The sequence below is a fragment of the Propithecus coquereli genome, unplaced genomic scaffold, assembly GCF_000956105.1.
Source record: "Propithecus coquereli isolate 6110/MARCELLA unplaced genomic scaffold, Pcoq_1.0 Scaffold344, whole genome shotgun sequence".
Lineage (NCBI taxonomy): Eukaryota > Metazoa > Chordata > Mammalia > Primates > Indriidae > Propithecus > Propithecus coquereli.
This window is the reverse complement of record NW_012149108.1, coordinates 1,048,638-1,067,648: the sequence shown is the minus strand read 5'-3', so window position 1 is coordinate 1,067,648 and position 19,011 is coordinate 1,048,638. Positions and strand designations below refer to the sequence as shown.

Below are 19,011 nucleotides of genomic sequence, written 5' to 3'. Positions count from 1 at the left end.
AGGTCATGTTCTAACCATTTTTAAACAGTGTCCAGAGACTGCAGAAGGAGATTCTTTGCCTTCATTTGGCTTTATTGATTTTCCACATTGCCCTATTTCTTTTCTTATTTTGTTTCAGTTTCTATTTTCAAACCACTTTATGTGTTTATGTAAGTATATATGCATGCATGTATTTTTGAATGGGTAAGATTATAAGAGGAAATAGCAAAAGGCTTATACCAGAAAAGAGTGGTTCAAATTTAAATTCGTCTACTTACTGCTGTGTGATCTTGGGCAAGTTATTTAGCCTCTTTGTGCTTCAGTTTCTACATCTGTAAAATGAGGATAATAATAGTAGCTACCTCATATTTACTTTTTAAGCTTAAATGAGATAATGTATATAAAAGAGGGACTAAATTCATGCTAGTTGATATTGTGATCATTACTATGTTTCTTAGCAAATGGTCCCTTCTGAACTCTGATCTTATTTGTCATTGAGATCAAGTCAAACTCCTTTAAAAAACCTAAATAACGAAAGAGCTTTCTTAATAAGCTGGTTCTCAATATAACTGTTCCCAGAATGTTGCCATTTGTAAAGTCTTCACACTTTCTGTCTGTGACTCTTATATATTCAGGCTGTGTTTCCCAGCCTTTTATGCAAAAGCCAATTATACTGGGTTATAAAATATAATTAATAAATGAATTAGAAGGGTGTCTGAATTATAAATGAGCTCTGACCCCAGTTGGCCAAAGTCATGCTACTGAATGTCCTGATAGGATGGAAGAATAACTTCTTTGCAACAATACCTAAGAGGCAGATATTCTTACCATACCTGCTTTATAGATGGGAAGCTCAGAGCAGACATGTAATTTGACCATGGTCACAGAACCAGTACATTTTGTCCCCTGACCCTTGAACCTGGGTCCTCCGAGGCCAAATGCTAAGTTCTTTCTTCTGCAGCACAGGGCTTCCTCACGTGCTCCTTTGAGGAGGAACCTGAATGTACTCATTGCAGTGCCACAACACTCTTTCTCCAATAGCTACGTGTTGGGGTCCCCACCAGGACAGCCCTGTCCCCTCACAGTTACAAAATGAGTAGAATCCCTGCCTCCCTAAAGAGAAAGACAGACCTAACAACTTTTTGGTAGAGAACACAGACCAACCTTCTGTGCCAATTATGTCTTCTCTCTGCTACCTTTTGCATTTTTCGTATGAACTGGAGCCACTTAAGTTAATTCCCAATACTCTTCTACTTTTTCCATGCAGTGCTTTGTGGACAGTTAGAGGTCTCTGTTAATTTCGTGTAGCCCCATAATTAAAGCTTTGATTTGGGGAAGTCAGCCACTAATAGAAATATCATTGGCTTCAGAATCAGACCTGCCTTCAGAGTCCTCTGTGGATGTGGAATAATTGGAACCCTTGTGCACTGCTGGTGGGGACGTAAAATTGTAGAACTGCCGTGGAAACCAGTATGGCAGTTCCTCAAAAAAAAATAGAATTGCCATATCATCCAGAAATTCCATTTATGGGCATCTATTCAAATTAATTGAAAGCAGGGTCTCAAAGAGATATTTGAACACCCATGTTCATAACAGCATTATTCACAATAGCCAAAAGGTGAAAGCAACGTGAGTGTCCATTGGTGGATGAATGGAGAAACAAAATGTGATGTATACATATAATAGAATATTATTCAGCCTTAAAAGGAAGGAAATTCTGGCACATGCCACAACATGGGTGAACCTTGAGGACATTATGCTAAGTGAAATAAGGCTTCGCAAAAAGATAAATACTGTATGATTCCACTTACAAGGTACCTAGAGTAGTCAAATTCACGGAGACAGAAAGTGATATGAGAATGGTGGTTGCCAGGGGATGGAGGAAAGGGGAAATACAGAATTGTTTAATGGGCACAGAGTTTCAGTTTTGCAAGATAAAAAGAGTTCTGGAGATGAGCAGTGATGTTGATTAATCAACAATATCAATATCCTTATTACACTGAAATGTGCCCCTAACAATGGTTAAGACGGTAAATTTTATGTGTATTTTACCACAATAAAAAGATCGAGAAAAACAATTCCTCTTTGGCAGAGTTTAGCTGTGTGATCTGGCATAAGTTATTCAATCTGTCTGAGTCTCACTTTCCTCATCTGTACCTCACTGGGTTATTAGAGTGTATGGAAAGCACTTAATACAGCGCAAGCACAGAGCAAGTAACCCACAATGCCATTCTCCTTTCATTCTTTCTGGGCTGATCACTTGAGACCACTTTGACCTTGGGTCTTAGGAGCCCCGTGGGGTCTGCTGGGCCGTGAGCCACAGCTGTACAGCTCACCCACGACCTAAGGAGAAGCTGTGCAAAGTCAGCACATATAATTTTGAATAGTTGTTGAAATGTTTGCCCTCAGGAAAGTGAAGTGTGAAAGTTCATATCAATCACAAGAATTGGGGGAATATGATGAAATCTAATGGAATTTAATTGCAAAATAGATTCTCATTTAAGTTAAGGAATCTCTTTATTTTAGTCTCATGCTCACATAAATAAACACGCATTGTGAATTGGTAATAGAAGTTTGTTCTACAAAGATTTATTCAGCACCTCCTATATGCCAGGCCCTCTTCTAGGAGGCGGTGGAGATACAGAAGTGGACAAAACAAAGTCCTGTCCTCTATTATAGTGGGCATTGGGTGCTATGCTGATGCCCCAGATATATTCCTTACCTTGTCCAACTACAAACCAAGAGGGAGGAATTTGTATCCATGTGTTACTGGCAAGGGAACTGAGGCTCAGGGAGGTAAACAAACAGTCACTGGGTGGAGTTGGGAGACCAGGCCTGCCATTTGCTAAAATACTGCTCTTCACCATATCAAGTGGCCTCTGTGTCCTTCTGCCAGAATGTGTGAAGCCCCTCGATGACAAAGTTTAGTAGTTTGCTTAAAGAAGCCTCACCTGTGCTGGTCAGGTGCTTACCTGTGTTCTCCTTCCTCCGTGTCACAGTGGACTGCATGGACCCCACGTGTTCCGGCCGGGGTGTCTGTGTGAGAGGCGAGTGCCACTGCTCCGTGGGATGGGGAGGCACCAACTGCGAGACGCCCAGGGCCACATGCTTAGACCAATGTTCAGGCCATGGAACCTTCCTCCCAGACACCGGACTTTGCAGCTGTGACCCAAGCTGGACTGGACATGACTGTTCTATCGGTAAATGCAGGGAGAGAAAGGGTGGATGGAGGGAGTAGGGAAGGAATTGGGGGGAGGGCAGGGAGAAGAAGCATGGGTGGAGGGAGGGGGTTTCCACTGTAACATGTTAACCATTCAGCCCTCATCAGGGACCTGGCCCTGTTCTCAATCACATAGCAGTGCATTCCCCATGACTCTGAATGCTTCTCTTCTTTCCCCGAACTCCCTGCAACACCCCTACTCTTAGATGGAGAGAGAATTCAAAACTCACATCCTCACATCATTCCTTCCTTAGTGGTAGCCTCAAGATTCAAAACAGTGTCCCTTAACAATGTTACTTATAATTATAGATGTGTGTCACTGAAATCTCATCTCTCATATTAATATGGTTATCCCTGGAGGCCGGGCCATAGGGAAAGTGTTCCTAGGTGAGCTCTGCAGGGGTGAGGCTTTACAGGATGCAGGCCCCCTCTGGCTAACCCTTCTGTTTCACCCATCCCTCAGAATGAAGTCCAAACTCGGTGTAGTGTTTAGGGTTCTTTGGGCTCTGGCCCCTACCTGCCTTTCTGGCAAAGTGCTCTGCTAGGCAGTAAGCTCCGTGAGGGTAGCCAGCATCTCACTCATCTCTGCAGCCCCAGGACGCAGCATGGGCCTGAGCCACAGCAGCTGCTCAATAAATAGTGATGAATGAGTGAAGGAACACATGAGTGAAGTTGTTCTCGACTGTAGTATTTGGTTCACTGCAGGGTTTATACTTATAAAGTGCAAAGGGTGGTTATGTTGGCACCTTTCTGTTTGAAAACACTTTTGATTTTTGTTCCCTCTCAAAGTGAGGATTAAATTGGAACATGTGAAAACCGGGCACAGCATTGGTATATAATAGGTTATGTTCACACCTAATATTTCATTTAATTCACACAAAAACCCTTTGAGAAAGGTGTCAATCATCTCTGTTTTGCCAGTTTACATATACTTTAGTCAGTGAATACTTACTGAGCACCTATAGTACCAGGCCCTCTTCTAATCAGGGGAAGAAGAGAATAGGAAATCCCTCCTTCTATGGAGCTTGCATCCCAGGACAGGGAGGGGAGACAACAAACAAACAAATCAAGGTAAGTAAACTGAGCTAAGGCTCAGAGAAACGTTAAGTAATCCTGCCTAGGGACAGACAGCTAAAAAGTGATAGCATCTTCAACTAGATTTTTTTACTCTAAATCATTTTCCTCACCACTCCACACTGCTTAAACAAAGTGAAGCTCAGATTAGCTCATTATGTTGTGTATTAACAGTTCCGGTTGTGATCAGGAAAAATGGTGGAGACCTTTGGCAAAAATGAGATCCATGCAGCATTCAGGCCTTTGGAATACTTTGAATTACCTTTCCCTGTTGAATAGAGAATTGATGTCCGATGTGCAGTCGAAATTGGACTTTTATCCTTGTTTGCAAAGCTCATGTAAAGACATGATTGTGAGCATAGATGTGCAGGGTTTCAGGAATAATTCTTTTTATATAGCTCTCTTTATAGTGGTATAATAAATGGTCCTCTTAAAGCTACGCTGCCTTGCATTGTTCATTATGTGGCCACAAGGCTAATTTATGATAGGTATGTAACTGTGTCTTGCACTGTTAATCCCTGATGACACTCCACAGCCTCTGAGGAGGCAGGTATAACTTTGGGTGAGATTACTAAGTATTCTTTACTTGGCCCTGTGAAAGGAGACAACAGAACCATTAGAAGGGACTTTGAGTAGAATTGTGAGACCTCATCTTCGTCCGTCCTGGGCACACCTCTCCCCATAACTGGTATGAAACATGTATGTGAGTGGCCTCATGTGTGAAAGCTAAGGAGATCCATGTGGTAAGAAAAGCCCCTTAGTCAGACAGACCGTGGTTCAAATCCTGGCCCTGCTACTGACTTGTTCTAATCTGGGGCAAGTTACATCACTTTTCGAAGCTATAAAATGAAGATAATGATAGTACTTACTTTCTGGGGATATTGTGAGATTATTTAAGATAATGCAAAAGAGACTTTAGCATGCTTCTTGGCCCATGATATGGGCTCAATACATGTTAGCTATTGTTTTGATTATGATCGAAGCACCCATTGGTGAGAGCACTGGATATTAACAAAGACCTTTGATACGAAGAGGCAAGATGAAATGTGCCCTTTCAGAAATTGGATTATAGTTTTTAAATCTCTAGCCTGTAACTGACTAAAACGATGTCATGATTGCCACAAGGCCAGGAGTTTAAAAGACAGCATCAAAGTTATCGTCTCCCCTTGCGATAGTAGTAACCATCTCTTGTTTGTTGAGTGCTTCGTAGCATACAAAGATGTTTCACACAGAAACACACACACATACCCCGCACAGCAACACCCTGTGGGGCGGGGATGGCAGGGATGGTATTACCCTCTTGTCAAGAGGCTGGGGGTTGCTGTGCCTTGCGTGAGGCCTGCTGGTGAGGGGGGAAGCTGGGAATCAAAGCCCAGCCTGGGGCTGCAGCTTGGCCTGCGCCCCGGCGCTCTCTGCTGCCCCCCACAGGCCACTGTTGGCCTCTGCTGTCTCTCCCCCTCTGTCTGGTAGCCGGTTTGAAAGGGAATGAAAGCACTTCAACTGTTCCCTCTTCTCCCCTGCCTCCCCAGACTTTGCCTACCTGGGTTCAATCCTGGTTCTGCCACATGCTGACTGTGTGACCTTGGCAAGAAACTTAACTTTTCTTGACTTCAGTTTCCTTATCTAAAAAATGGAGATAATAATAGGACCTCAGCGGGTTTTGTGATCATTAAATTATATCATTTTTGGATGCACGTAGAACAGTGCCTGTCGCAGAATAAGCACTTTGTGTCTCTCTCCCACCTCCCTTCCAAGGGCACTCTCACTGAGTGGAAGCTGTTTTAAAACTATTGAGTTTTTGCAGTGAAGCTAAGCAGGAGATGCTTCATTGCCTGGATCCCTACAGCCAGGAGACTGTCTTTATGTTTTGGAGTTGGCTACAGGGCAGTGGAACAGGCACTGGGCTTTTGGGGGAGACTTGCTTCCTATTAGTTGAATGGCTTCAGCAAGCGGCTGAACCTCTCTAACTCTTAGTTTCTTCTTAGGTAGAATTACCTTATGGAAATATTGTGAAGATTAGGTGAGAAAATACAGGCAAAATGGGTCTCAAAGTATCTGGTACAGCTCACACCCCAGACAAGCAATAGCTCTAGTCATGTCATTTATGCTTTTGCTGCCTGGGATGGCAGGGCTGGCACAGACACTGCCCAGACCTTCCGTCGGGGGCTACAGGCCAGCAGATGCAGCCTAAGTGAGCCTTGCTCCATCCGTGTTGATCGTGGGTTTTAGGGTTGGCAGAGATGGGCCCCTGCTGCCTGCTGCCTCCTAGGAAGGAGGACTGTCTATTCCCTGAGATGAGTGTCTTGCTGTTTGGCACCAAGAACAGGATTTAGTGAAAGCAGCTTAAATCAACATGCCCTGCACTCAGCAACCAGCCCTGTAATGAAATGTGAGCCGACAAGTTCCCCAGCACTTGGGGTAGGTTTGTGGAAACAGTGAAGTCAGATTTTATACAAGTGTTTACTCAGTTCCCTGGCTTCCCAGCAACTTGGCTTCCAGTCTCGTCTCAGAAATTCCTCCTTAAATCCAGCCTCATTCATGTGGTCCCCCTTGCTGATAAACCACATAAGATAACTGTTGGAACGGAAGAGCACAGGTCATATGCCCCACCCCCAACTCCCAACCCCCTTTTGTCCTCAACTCTGGGCCCAGTGGGCCCTCACTTCCTGAACCATTTGGGCTGGTGATAATGACAGTGTGGCGGTAGTGATGGGGGGAGGCAATGACTGCTGCTGCTGTTTTACAGACAGAAAAGAGCTGGAGAGGGAAACGACTAGCCCAAAGTAGTTCAGCTTTTAAATTAAATCCCCTTTTCCATCAAAGCAGTTTCCTTATCAGCAGTCTGATCTTTCTTCCTAACAAGCCACAGGATGGAGCATTGAAGAGCCATCCATCTCGTAGTGCTTACCGGGTACCAGGCACTGATCTAAGTGCTTTACAACTATTATCATATGGACCCGTAACTAAGAAGGGAAGGTTAAAAAGAAAGTATTACTGTTATCATTTTGCAGATGAGGAAACTGAAGCTCAGAAAGATTAAATTACATGCTGAATCGTCCTTCTCCCCCACCCCCACCCTGTTAGTAAGTGGCAGAATCCAGATCCAAAGCAGATCCGGCTCCAAGGTCTCTCCTAAGCACTATGGTATACTGAGCACTGTATTGTAACCACGTCTTTCCCTAACAAGCTGTGAGCTCCATGAGGTTGCTGACTATCTATCCATATCCCTAGCATAGGGCCAGACGTGCATTAGGTTCTCAGGGATTCTTGCATGAATGACTTAACCAATGAATGATCAAAGTGAGAAGAAGAGAGCCCACTGGGAACACAGCAGAGGGAGGGCTGCAGCAGAGAGCTCCATGCAAGAAGATCCCAGCACACTACCAGACATATGGCCTATTCCCTTCTCTCAGGACTGGCCTCCCCCTGCTTGCCCACAGGCCCCTTCCTTCCCGCCCCTCACACACTCCACAGGGCTAGAACCAGATCTTGGGCTCCTTCTATGTTAGTTTCCAGACCTAACTCATGTTAGTTTCATGTGCATTGCCAGCCAGACTGCTCCTGGACAAGAGCCCCCTCAGTTCACCTCCTTTAAGCCCTCCTCCCCAGGGAGCAGCCCTCCTGGGTTGGATGCCTCATCAGCTTTTGCACCAAGTGGCAGTGCTGCTGAGCAGAACAACTCCTCTCACTCCTACCCCTCACTCCCCTGCCCCGAGCTTTGGTTGACTTTTCATCCTCTTGGATCAGAGCTGTCTCAGACAAGGGAAGGAATTTAACCTCTTTCAGATGGTCCTTGGAATTAGGAAAGCCTACCTTTCTTTCAGAGCTTAATGACTTCTGAAGAGGATTTCAGGCTCTGTGGAATTTTCCAGGGCACCCTTTAAAAAAGGCCACCCATTAGACACATCATTTGCCCCTCCATCGGTTCTCCTTCAGGGCTTCCTTCCCCACCCTCACCCCACAGGCTCTGTCCTCAGCTTCATAAATTCATTCCTCATTTCCATTGCTCTGTGGGTTCACTCCAGCCTTGTCTGACATAAATGAGTTTTATTTGAGAGGGCCTCTCACTGTATTTTATTCCCTAGGGTTGCAGGCTCACAGAAGCAGTACAGGGCAGAGCTTCTGCCTGTAAAATGCTCATGCTGCTGGTTTATGATTCTTATCATTTCATTGCAGTTGAGTTTCACGGAATAACAGGTGGAGATGTTTTAGAGATTCAGTAACATGGGTTTGGAAGTAGCATGTGCAGTCAATAAGAATTGCTTGGGATTTGAAGTAGATTTTCAAGACTCAGCTTATGCACAGAACATGGCTAATATACCTGCCTTAAACGGTTGTTTTCCAAATTAGCTTTAATATATATGCATAAAATACTTAGCATGGTGGCTGGGCATTCAGTAAGCACTCAATAAATAAAGTATTAGTGTTTATTTTTAGAATGCATGATTAGATCTAAATTGCCCAAACAATCCTTTGACTCTAATTAGGTCTGAGGACCATTTATATAATGAAGGTTTGGTGCCAGAAGACCTGGAGCTGAGTCTATGCAACCTTAAACAACTTGCTTTCTCTCTCAGAGACTCAGTTTCCTTGAAGTTGCTGAGTCTCTCTACCGTGTTCTTCCCCCATCCCCCAACACTGGTCATCGATTCTAAATGAAGAGTCATTAATGTGCTGACACACTTATACCCGAACAACTAGGGCGGCAGCCCACAGCACAACGGCGTTAGCATCAGCCTCCCCTCAGGAGAATGAGCTTCCTGATGTCCATTCCAGAGAGGAGCTCACCCTCCACAGAGAGAGCACCCCACAACAGCTCCAGACCTGCACCCAAGCCAACAGGCACACACATTCCTTTCATTCATTCACCAAGCCTTTCGGGCCTCTCCTGTGTGCTGGGCGCTGTTCTAGGCACCAAGCAGCAGAGAATCCCTCCGTCTACTCAGGAAGTGAGATATTTAATTATGCAGCATGATAAGGGCTCTGATTGATGTGTACACAGTATGGTTTGGAAGCACAAGGGCAGGTGCAGTGCACTTGGCCAGTAGAGGGATGGGAGAGGAACCAGGTCCTCACCAAGGACCTGTGAGCCAGACCATGAACCAGGACTGAAGGGAGGCCCCTGGTGGCCAAGGAGGAGAGAGCAGTGCGGACAGAGGGAACAGCTCATGCACAAGTGGAGTGTGTGATCTGTTGGAAAGTCATACCTCCCAATCTGGTGGGAGAGTAGGAGCCACAGGAGTGGGTGGTAGGAGGTAAGACCAGAAGGTAGGCAGGGTCCAGGTTGTGGAGCCCACTGAATGCCTTACCAAAAATCTTGGTTTAAAATTGCTTTCAGTGAACATTGAAGATTTCTCTTTCAGACTCCATGCCAGGGCTCGCTCTTTAGCTCTCTCAACTCAGCCTGGCCTAGATTCTACCATAATTTAGGGGGACCCTCTAGAATTCAAACTCAGATCCTGTGGGCTTCCAGCGTCCTGTCTTGTTACTCTCCTCCCCTTCCCAAAAGGAAAGAAAGTCACAACGCATAAATAATAACAGTAATGACGGGGTGGATATGGAGCTGAAAAGCTCTTTTATCAAATTAAGTCACAATTGACAGCAAAATAAACCCAACACTTTAAAAAAAAAAAAGCTGAAAGTAGCAACAGGGTTAAAAAAAATTAAAGCTCTAAACATAGCAGTTGCATTAGTGCTAAATTCAATTTTATTTACAAGGCAAAATATAATTACATTTAAATTTGAGGGAACAGAATTCAATTCTTATTAATGACAGAAAGACTGAGTGAGATGCTTTAATGCCAGAGAAATTGTCTTATGTTCATGGATGGGAGAGAAAATTAGATTCAGCATTGAGCATTCTCCCCTGTTACAAGTCTCATTTGTGTAGCTGGAATTGTTCCTTCTCTGAGAAGCATTAGCTTCTCAGCCCAGAAAGCACAGCACCGACATCCAATTAAACATCAAAAGGAAACGATCAGGCTGGGCTATTTCTGTATAGGTATGTTACAGGAGGGGAAACTCAAGGTTAGAATTTCACCCAAGGAATAATATCCATTGAGACTTGACATTTCCTGTACCCCTTCCGAACAGCGAGTGACAGCCTAAAATCAAACTTCAGAATAATAAATAGCTGAGAGATTGACGCTGGCACCGAGAAGGAAGGGGAGGGTCAAAGGGAGGCAGGGAAGAGCCCAGCAGTCGTCTGGGAGGTAGTGTGGAGGTTTAGACACAATGAGATGGTCAGTTCCTAACATTTAATCAAAGACTGGAAAATTGGGCCCAGACAGGCATGCTGCTAAATACCGCCAGAGTTAAAGGTTGATAAACCAGGAGCTGGCAGATTTGTAATTTAGTAGAATTTCCCCTGACAGCCCTGGAACATTTTCTATCAGAATTGGAACTCTTCATTATGCAAATATAAGCCTTCCTGAAATTGGGCTTCAGAATCAGGTTTCTATTTGGATGCCCAAGCTGATATCTCGCACGAAATCTCCAGTTGTCTTCCTGAATCAAACTGCTGCTATGATAACTTGTAATTTTTAAAAATAACTCTTCTTTGAATGGAAATTTTACATTTTACAGAGCTCCTTCATGTATGTGCTTCATGATTTATTCAAACAACAAATATATAAGCCTCTGACATTGTAGAAGGTATTATTCTCTGGAGACTAGGGTCCAGAGAACTGGGGTGACTGGCCCAAAGACACTGTGGGGAAACAAGGGTGCAAATCCAGGCTCTTCTGGCTTCGGAGCCCATGTTTATCTCCTGCTCAACTCTGCCATTGGCTGTTACCAAGGTTTGTGCTGAAACTGCCAGTGAATCAGGTGTCAGGTTTATAAGGTACCACTTCATTTAGTAACCCTGCTAGGAACCACATAAATTGCATCATGAACCTGGTGTATTTGGCATTAGTACAAGGCTTCAAGAAAAGGAGCGATCACTTTCAACTGGTGATGAGGGTGGGACGTACGTGGGTGATGGAGGTCAGATGTGAGCAGACAGAGGTAGAAGGAGGAGGCAAGCACCTTGCAGCAGCCCATCGTAGAAGTCAGAGATTTGCCACATGTGCCAAGATGGGAGATCAGGGCATTTTCTAGGAAAGCCCAGTAGTTTGGAATGACTTAGCTTAGGATATTTGTGGCAGTAGTGAGGCAGGGAAAGGGTGATGGAAGCCACCAGGCGTCAGGTCATGAATGGCCTTGAAAGAGTTTAGGTTTTATCTGTCATTGGGGGTCACTGAGAAGTTTTAAGCAGAGGTGTGACACAGTCACGTTGGTTTTAGAAAGCTACCCCAGTATCAGCATGCAGTTGGAAGTGCCTAGGGGGACATCCAGATGGAGGTGTCCAGGAAAGAGTTAGATAGGTGAGCTTATGACAAAGTGGAGAAATGGGCCTTTTGCAAAAGGTTGTTAAGGTCTGAAGTCTTTGGGAAGTGGATTTAGCATCAGCTGTCCCTTCATGTCACCCAGCTGGGCCCTTTTAGTAGGGTTCTGGTTACATTCCAACCATGGCCAAAAATACACGTCCCTGTCATGTTCTTTGGCTTCTTTGCTCACCAGCCTTTTCCTGGCTGTTTGCTTCAGCAAAGTCAGCCCCCATTTGGGGCCTCTCCAAGCTCGGTTTGAACTCCTCTAATCAGGAGACCAGATACGCTCCAATTAAGATGAATGGCAGTGGCTTACCGCTTTCTGTGATGGGTGCTTTGTAAAGGCTTGAAATTCTAGTCCTGGGGGAATAGATGTGGAGACCTGCTCTGCACCAACATACTGGAATCCACTTTTCTGCTTGGTTTGAAAGCTCTCCAAGCTCCTTGAAGGAGGTGAAAGGCCATGTGGTTTCCAAGGCTCATTAGCTTTCTGCCATCTCGATCTGTGGAACAGAGCCCTGGCTGGAAGCAGCTCTGACTCTCGGGTGATAGGGAGGGAAGTTGAAAAGCACAAGAGAATAGCTTGGGTTTGGCCTCCGTGTCTAAAGGAGACTAATTACTGTAAGGAAGTCAGAGGCTCCTTTCCTGCACCTTCTTCCCCTTCTGGCTTCTTCCTAAAACCTTCACTGAGAGTAAAAACCACCTGCCCGATTTAGTGAGGGAGGGAGGGAGGGAGAGAGAGTAGAGAATAGGTGCCACACGTGGAGAATGCTAATTTGTTCAAAATATAGAGTGATCTTGCCTGTGGGAAGGAAGGTTAACTTATAATTAACCTACTGTGTGCTGGGCATGGTGGCCAGCTTTGTGCTCACTTACATGCACAAGTAGACTTGAGTTCCTTGTGGGTAGGAATCATTTTATATCATCTCTATATCCCCAGCTTCTAGGGATATCTGGCACACAGTAGGTACTCAGTATATTTTTAAATCAAATTTAAAATTCTGGTAGATAGGTATCATTATCACCATTTTATAAGTGACAAAGATAAGCCTCAAGGTTTGCAATATTTGTTGCACATAGCTAGGAAGGAGCAGAGCAGGCTCTTGAACTCAGCTTCCCTGATTACAAGCCTCTGCTCTGTGTGAAATCACAGAACCTTGAATAGCTCCCTGGAGCACGCTGCCCTGTACAACTAGAATCTGGCGATACAGATGCTGTCAGAAGACACATTCCCTGTGTGAGACTCGCTCGGGAAGGCAGAGATGAATCTGATGATGGCAGGGTCCTCTAGCAACACAGGCATACTAATAACCCTGAGAAGGAAAGAACCACATAAAAGTGCTCTGGGAAGGCAGAAGGGGAACTCTTCCAGCTGGGACACTGGGAGGAGCTTCGAGGAGGAAGTGGCGTTGGAGCCAGATCTGAAAGCCCATTTGGACTTGAACATGTGAGGATCAGGGTGAAGGAGCCTAGCTTACGGAAACTGCGTGTTCAGAAGCACAGAGGAGGGACCAGCGAGTGTGGCGGCCCTCGTGTAGCCGTTCATCTAGCTGGCCCCTCACGTGACCGACTCCTAAGGCGGCCAGCAAGTTCTTGCTCAAGTACTGAGCGCGTGCCACTGCATGGCATAGGACGAGGCACTTCCTCCCTCTGGGCCCTTGTTTTTCCATTTAGAGAATCTCTGAAGCGCTTCCTCATGCTCCTCTAGTTTTCCTCCTCTTTTTCTCCCTTGGCCCTAATCCAGTAAAATGAGATCTCCCGGCCAGAACAGGCCACTTCCTCCAGCGTCAGCTCTCTCCTGGCTTGCCTTTCTTCTTCATTTTCCATTGTTCCCATGGCCCTTCACCTCAGCCACCTCCCTTCATCATTCACAGCTCCTGTGTCTCTGCAGCTTCCTTCCACACCCACCTGGCAAAACCCAGCATTGTTCCAAGTAGTCACCGTTTCTGATCTTACAGCTGCTGAGTGCCACTGAGCCAAATCACACCACGCTTAGTCTTTACCCTCTGCTGGGCCCTCCCAGCTGTCCTTGTGCTCTGTGTGCTCTCGCTCATTCCCCACAGGGGCGCTTTCCAATGCCCACATCCATTCACCAGGAGAGGTTCCTGCCTCCTTCCTCACTGACAGCACCGAGGCCAGTGGTTAAGCACCTCCCCGTTATCCAGGCCTGGTCCCTACGCAGCCTGTGCCCCACGTCTCTCACCTGTGTCCCTCTCCCCAGAGGATGAGGTGACCACTAAGCCTGTCCCTCAGGTTGTGCTTCATATCTGTCCTCTCCACCTGGTGAGAGGCGCCTCAGTTGAACGTCATCCCCTTGCTCTCCCCAGTGTCTTCAAGCCCTCCCTTCCCCTGGCTCTTTCCAGCACGTAAACATGGCAGAGCTGCCACACAGTGAGTGTTTACCCTGTAAAAAATGTGCACGACACTAGGTGCATTACTTAGTATTCATTTAATCTGCACATATGCAGATGTAGGTGTCTATACCCTATTTTGTAGATGAGAACATTTACCCACAGAGGGACGAGGTAACTTCTCAGGTCATACAGTTGGACAGATGGGTAGATTGACAGTTAGGCAGCCTGGTGACAGATAGCTGATTAGGATGGACTGATAGACAGATGGAGGCTGAGCAGACAGATAAACACGCAAGCAAAAGGAAATAGGCACTGGATTGGGGTGAGGAGGGAGAGTCCGACTCTGGTTCCAGAGATCTTGTCGTGTAGTTAGGCAGAGGTCTGATACACAAGCAGCAATCGGGACACTGGCAGATTACATCTGAGGCATGGCCCAAGCTGATTCCACAATTCACAGGCCAAGACACTGTGTTAATCATAGTCACCTTTCATTCTAGCTGAGTTCCTTTGAGCAAGTCACTGAACGTCTCCAAGCTGTCTGCTTAACTACGATACAGAAGTGAAAGTATCATTGCAGGACTATTGTAAGCATTCAGTGAGGCCGTATTTGTGTTATACCAATAACGGTTCTAGAACATTGGAGAATATTCCAAGGAGAATATTCCATTTTCTCCTTATTTTTGCCTCAAATGCTGATGAGTTTGGCTTGGTCTGTAAGTACACCAGGATTTCAGAGAAACTCCCCTGGTTGTGCAGTAACTCAGATGATCTAGTGATGAAATAGAAAATCCTGGCAGGAATCACATTAAATTATTTAACCCACTATTACAATTTCTTCAGGTCATTCTCAGAACCTCAGGTCCTATGCAAAATAGAATAATTTTACTTATTATCCCTCTTAATGCTAAAGGCATATTTAAGAAAGGACGCCCCAAGAGGTCAAACAGGGCCAAGACTATTTCTACATCCCTAGAATTTTAGAAACAGCTTCACCTGCCTCTCTGTTCCTTGCTCAGCAGGAAAGTATGCAGATCTTTGGGAGGGGTCTGTTCTATACCTTACTTGTATCAATTTTGAGCACCTTTGTAAGGAGAAGAAATTTTATGGGAAAATTATGCATAAGTCTCTCCCTTTAGGAGAAAGGCACAGCTTCCTCTGCCAGCCATTTTAATGAATAGGATTATAAAGTAAGTCCAGACAAATTAAAACATAGCTGCGATAGGTCCCAGGCTTCATCTGGGCTTGCGTGGGGATTAACATTTAGTGGGAAGAGCCTGGGGCAACTTTTCCTGTATGTATACATTTTTTGGCGTAATTAACCATTAGCCAAACCTTCTATCATATCCCTTCCTTTCGACCTATTCCCCGTGTGTTCACCTCCATCCGTGTCATAGACGAACAGGTGTGACATGGGCCTTGGTGAGAAGGAATATGAATATCTGAGAGTGTAAGAACTGAGACACTTTTTTAAATTACAGAGTTCACAATCAGAGATCAGAGAAGACAAGTTTCTAAGAGGCTTGGGCGCAAAGGAAACTGAGCCTCTATGTGAATATATTTAACAAAAACTTATGCACGGTATGGCCCTGAAACGGAGTCGAGGCAACTGACATACATCTCTTCCATGAAGCTTTCCTTTTTCATTCATCTGTTCTTTCAACAAACATTTGTTGAAATCCATACTGTACCACACTTGGTGCTAGTGCCAGGGAAGCAAGAAGGATAGAAGTTAGACTCTTCTATCAGGCGGGCTTCCAGCCTAGAGTGAAGACAGACACAGGTGAGACAGGGGAGAGGCAGGGAGGGGAAGGGGTAGTGCTGCGGGTTTGACTTTCTACAGGAGAAGAGCTAATGTGTTCTTGGGCCTGGCCAGGTTCATCTCCAAGGACCTGTACAGTTCAGGCAAGAACTTTATAAGCTGGGAATGAGAATTTTAGGACAGTTGAGGATTTTCCCCTGATTTTGAGAGGAAGCCCAGGCTACGAATACAAATGACTTCTACCTAGGTTTTGATACTCCTGGAGCCATGTTAGGTGACCAGAGGAGAGCCTCATACCCAAAGTTTGAGGCTGCTACTAGAAAAGCAAATATTTCACTCTTCAGGAAGATGCTCCTCTGCTAGGTGACTTGGAGTTGTGCTGACAGAGTACGTCTTGGGTCCTCAGCAACCAGTCGTATGCACCAACATAGTTTACATAGAGCTTTTCATACACACTGTTTCCTTCAGTTATCACCACCCACTCAGTAGGGCGACCATGATTACTCTCCCCATTTTAGGGGTGAAGAATATGACTCAGAGAGAGTAAGTAATTTTCCCAAAGACCCACAGCTAGGATATTGGGGAGTCAGAATTTGAACCCACGTCTACCCTCTGGCTTGTGTACTCTACAGTACTTCAAAAGATTCCTCCCAGATGCCAGCCAGCCACCATTCAGTCAAAAAGCTCGATGCTGATCATGTGAAAGTCACCTAGCATTTATCAAATGCTCCCTTGTATTGAGTATGTTGTGAAAGTCAGAATTCACGTGTGATCTTCTGACTTCAGTCTTGTGCACTTGCCTCTACATCTCATTTCCTTTGTTCTAAAAATGTGTATTAATTTATTATATCCCAACTATGTGCCAGGCATTGTGCTGGAAGCTCCACTTTTATTCATGCTAACTTGTTTAACTGAAGTGATTTAGTTTATATCTGTCTGCTGTGCTAGAATGTAAAGTCCTTGGAGTCAGGAAAAAACCGTGTCTGTCAGAATGACCGTGGATCCCCAGTGCCCACTGCAGGCCTTACACATACTGAGCACCCAAGAAATCGACCAGCTGAGAGTCACTCCTACAGCCGCCCTCCAAAGTACAGTAGTTGATGTCATCTCCAGTTTGCATAAGGAAGCCTGTGACTGAGAGAGGAGCTGTGACCAGATTTCACAAAGGACCACTTACATTATGTAAAAGGCATGTGAGCTGTCGGAGCACATTCTTTAGCATCATCCTGCTCTGTTTTCACTAGCCACTCTGGGAACTTCTATCTGCCTAAATGTCAGAGCACAATCTGAGAAGGAAATATAAAGTAGTTCCTTTTATTTCAAGGACAAAAAAAAAAAAAAGAAACAATAGGGACTTGAGGCCGGACGATAAAATAAAGTGGCATCTCAGGTTTCTGCTCCCATCGTGAGGCGGTGGGTCTCTCGCTCAATCCGACAGGCCCATCTGCAGAGGAGAACCTGAGCACTCATAGGCTGCGTCACCATCAGTTAGCACCCCGTAAACATCAAGGTCGCCCTGTGCAGGCCCCTTGCATTAAAACGTGTAAGAGCTCACAGCCCAGCTTGTAAAGGGCTGGTGGAGGGGTGCCCAGCCGCCAGGCAACGTTAGCTTCATGCCAGGGGAGCATGTCTAGAGGAAACTGGCAAGGAAATGGGGTGTTGGATGGGCAGCTGCGGAGAGTGAGACCAAGTGTCTGGGAAACTCTGCGCAGAGGATCTCGTTTCATTTCACACATATCCAGGGTCTGCTGGGACGTAACAAGGGATAAGCAGCAGGGTCAGAAATGGGCAGGGGGATCTGCTGGGAAAGCCTGCCGTGGCATGTGAGTGTCCTCACCCATTCTGAGGCTCGGCTTCCTTATCTGTAAAATGCCTACCCTGACGTGTTATTCTGAGGATTATCAAACAAGGACAAAGCATTAGATGACCACGTGACCTTGTAGAATGACCTTATGCTATCTGGGTCTCAGTATCTACACCTCTACCAGGATTAATAGCCAAGTGTTCTCACAACATTGTTATGATAGTTAAACGAGAATTGTAGGTGAAGAGTGCTTTGTAAACTGTAAAACCTGATATAAGCATTACTTAAGCCAAAAGTAATGTGGCTTTCCCACACATTGCCTCATTTGATCTAACCCCAACTCTGTGGAGTTGGTGAAGTGAGAATTATCCCCATCTTACAGAAATGGAAGGAAGGCTCAATGCATTGCGTAACTTTCAACTTGCAGATTACTGGGCAGTAAGTGGCTAAGCCAAGGGTAGATCACAGATCTGTCTGATCCTGAGCTTTGTGGTTCTTTTAATCCATTGTACATAAGAAGACATGAGCAACAGCAGTAGGGTATTTGGCTATTCTTTGAAATGCCAATATTAGTTTGTGCTTTATTAGGGCTATGATCTCCTGGGGTACAGAGATTATGTCTTATTGACCTCTGTATTTCCAGCACTGGGTACAGTCTCTGGCATATAGTGGACATGTGTGGATATTATTAGAAGAATAAATAAATCCATATGAATTCATTAATACCTACTAAATATCAGATTCTAAGGACCTTCGGAAGTATGTGCCATTATAATCCCCATTTTATGGAGGAAGAAAAGGAAGCTCAGAGCTATTGAGCAGATCACTTAGCTGGCAGAAATTAGATTTGGAATCATGTCTGATTCCGAGTCTTCTCTCTTCCATCCAGCCCGCCTCTAGGTTAATGAATAAAGCAGTAACAGTACCTGTTAGCCAAGACCTGAAGTCTAAAGGCCAGTTGTGGGGAAGCCTGCCTCTTCTGCTCTTGGCGCCCACAATCTCTATGTGCCCTGCTGCCTGGAAACACCCTGGCTTTGGCCCTGCAGCCTGGCCCTCTCCTGGTTCACACCTCAGTGAACAGCAGTGCTGTTTGCTGTTTACTTTCACACCATAAACCGACACCTGGAAAACGTACTGAATAAACCCAAACAAATCCTAAGTTGGTCCTCTCTCTCAAGGGTCTCAGGGGAAAGTTCTAGCCCTGAGCCCAGGTCCGCCTCCAGAGTCACCAGGAGGTCATTGCCCTTTCAGTATTGGGCAGAAGAAATAGGAATTTCAGGGAAGGCTGAGGCCTGGTGATTGTCATTCTCTATCTTGAGGAAAGCCCAAGATGATGTCTTGGAGCGAGAAGGGAAGAGAGCTTGAACAACATGCTGGGGGACTGCTCGATGTAGTGACACTCAGCTCCACAGACTCACCCTCACATGGCACATTTTCATATGGGCAGGTCA

At 45.4% G+C, this 19,011-nt stretch overlaps 1 protein-coding gene across 1 annotated transcript in view; it reads left to right on the top strand.

Moving 5' to 3' along the window:
• The window catches only part of TENM4 (teneurin transmembrane protein 4), a 431,524-nt gene that overhangs the window by 295,534 nt on the left and 116,979 nt on the right, over positions 1 to 19,011 (top strand). Inside the window, exon 12 of the mRNA XM_012651003.1 lies at positions 2,979 to 3,179. Within this exon, the coding sequence (XP_012506457.1) occupies positions 2,979 to 3,179 (201 nt within the window). The remainder of the gene's footprint in view (positions 1 to 2,978; positions 3,180 to 19,011) is intronic.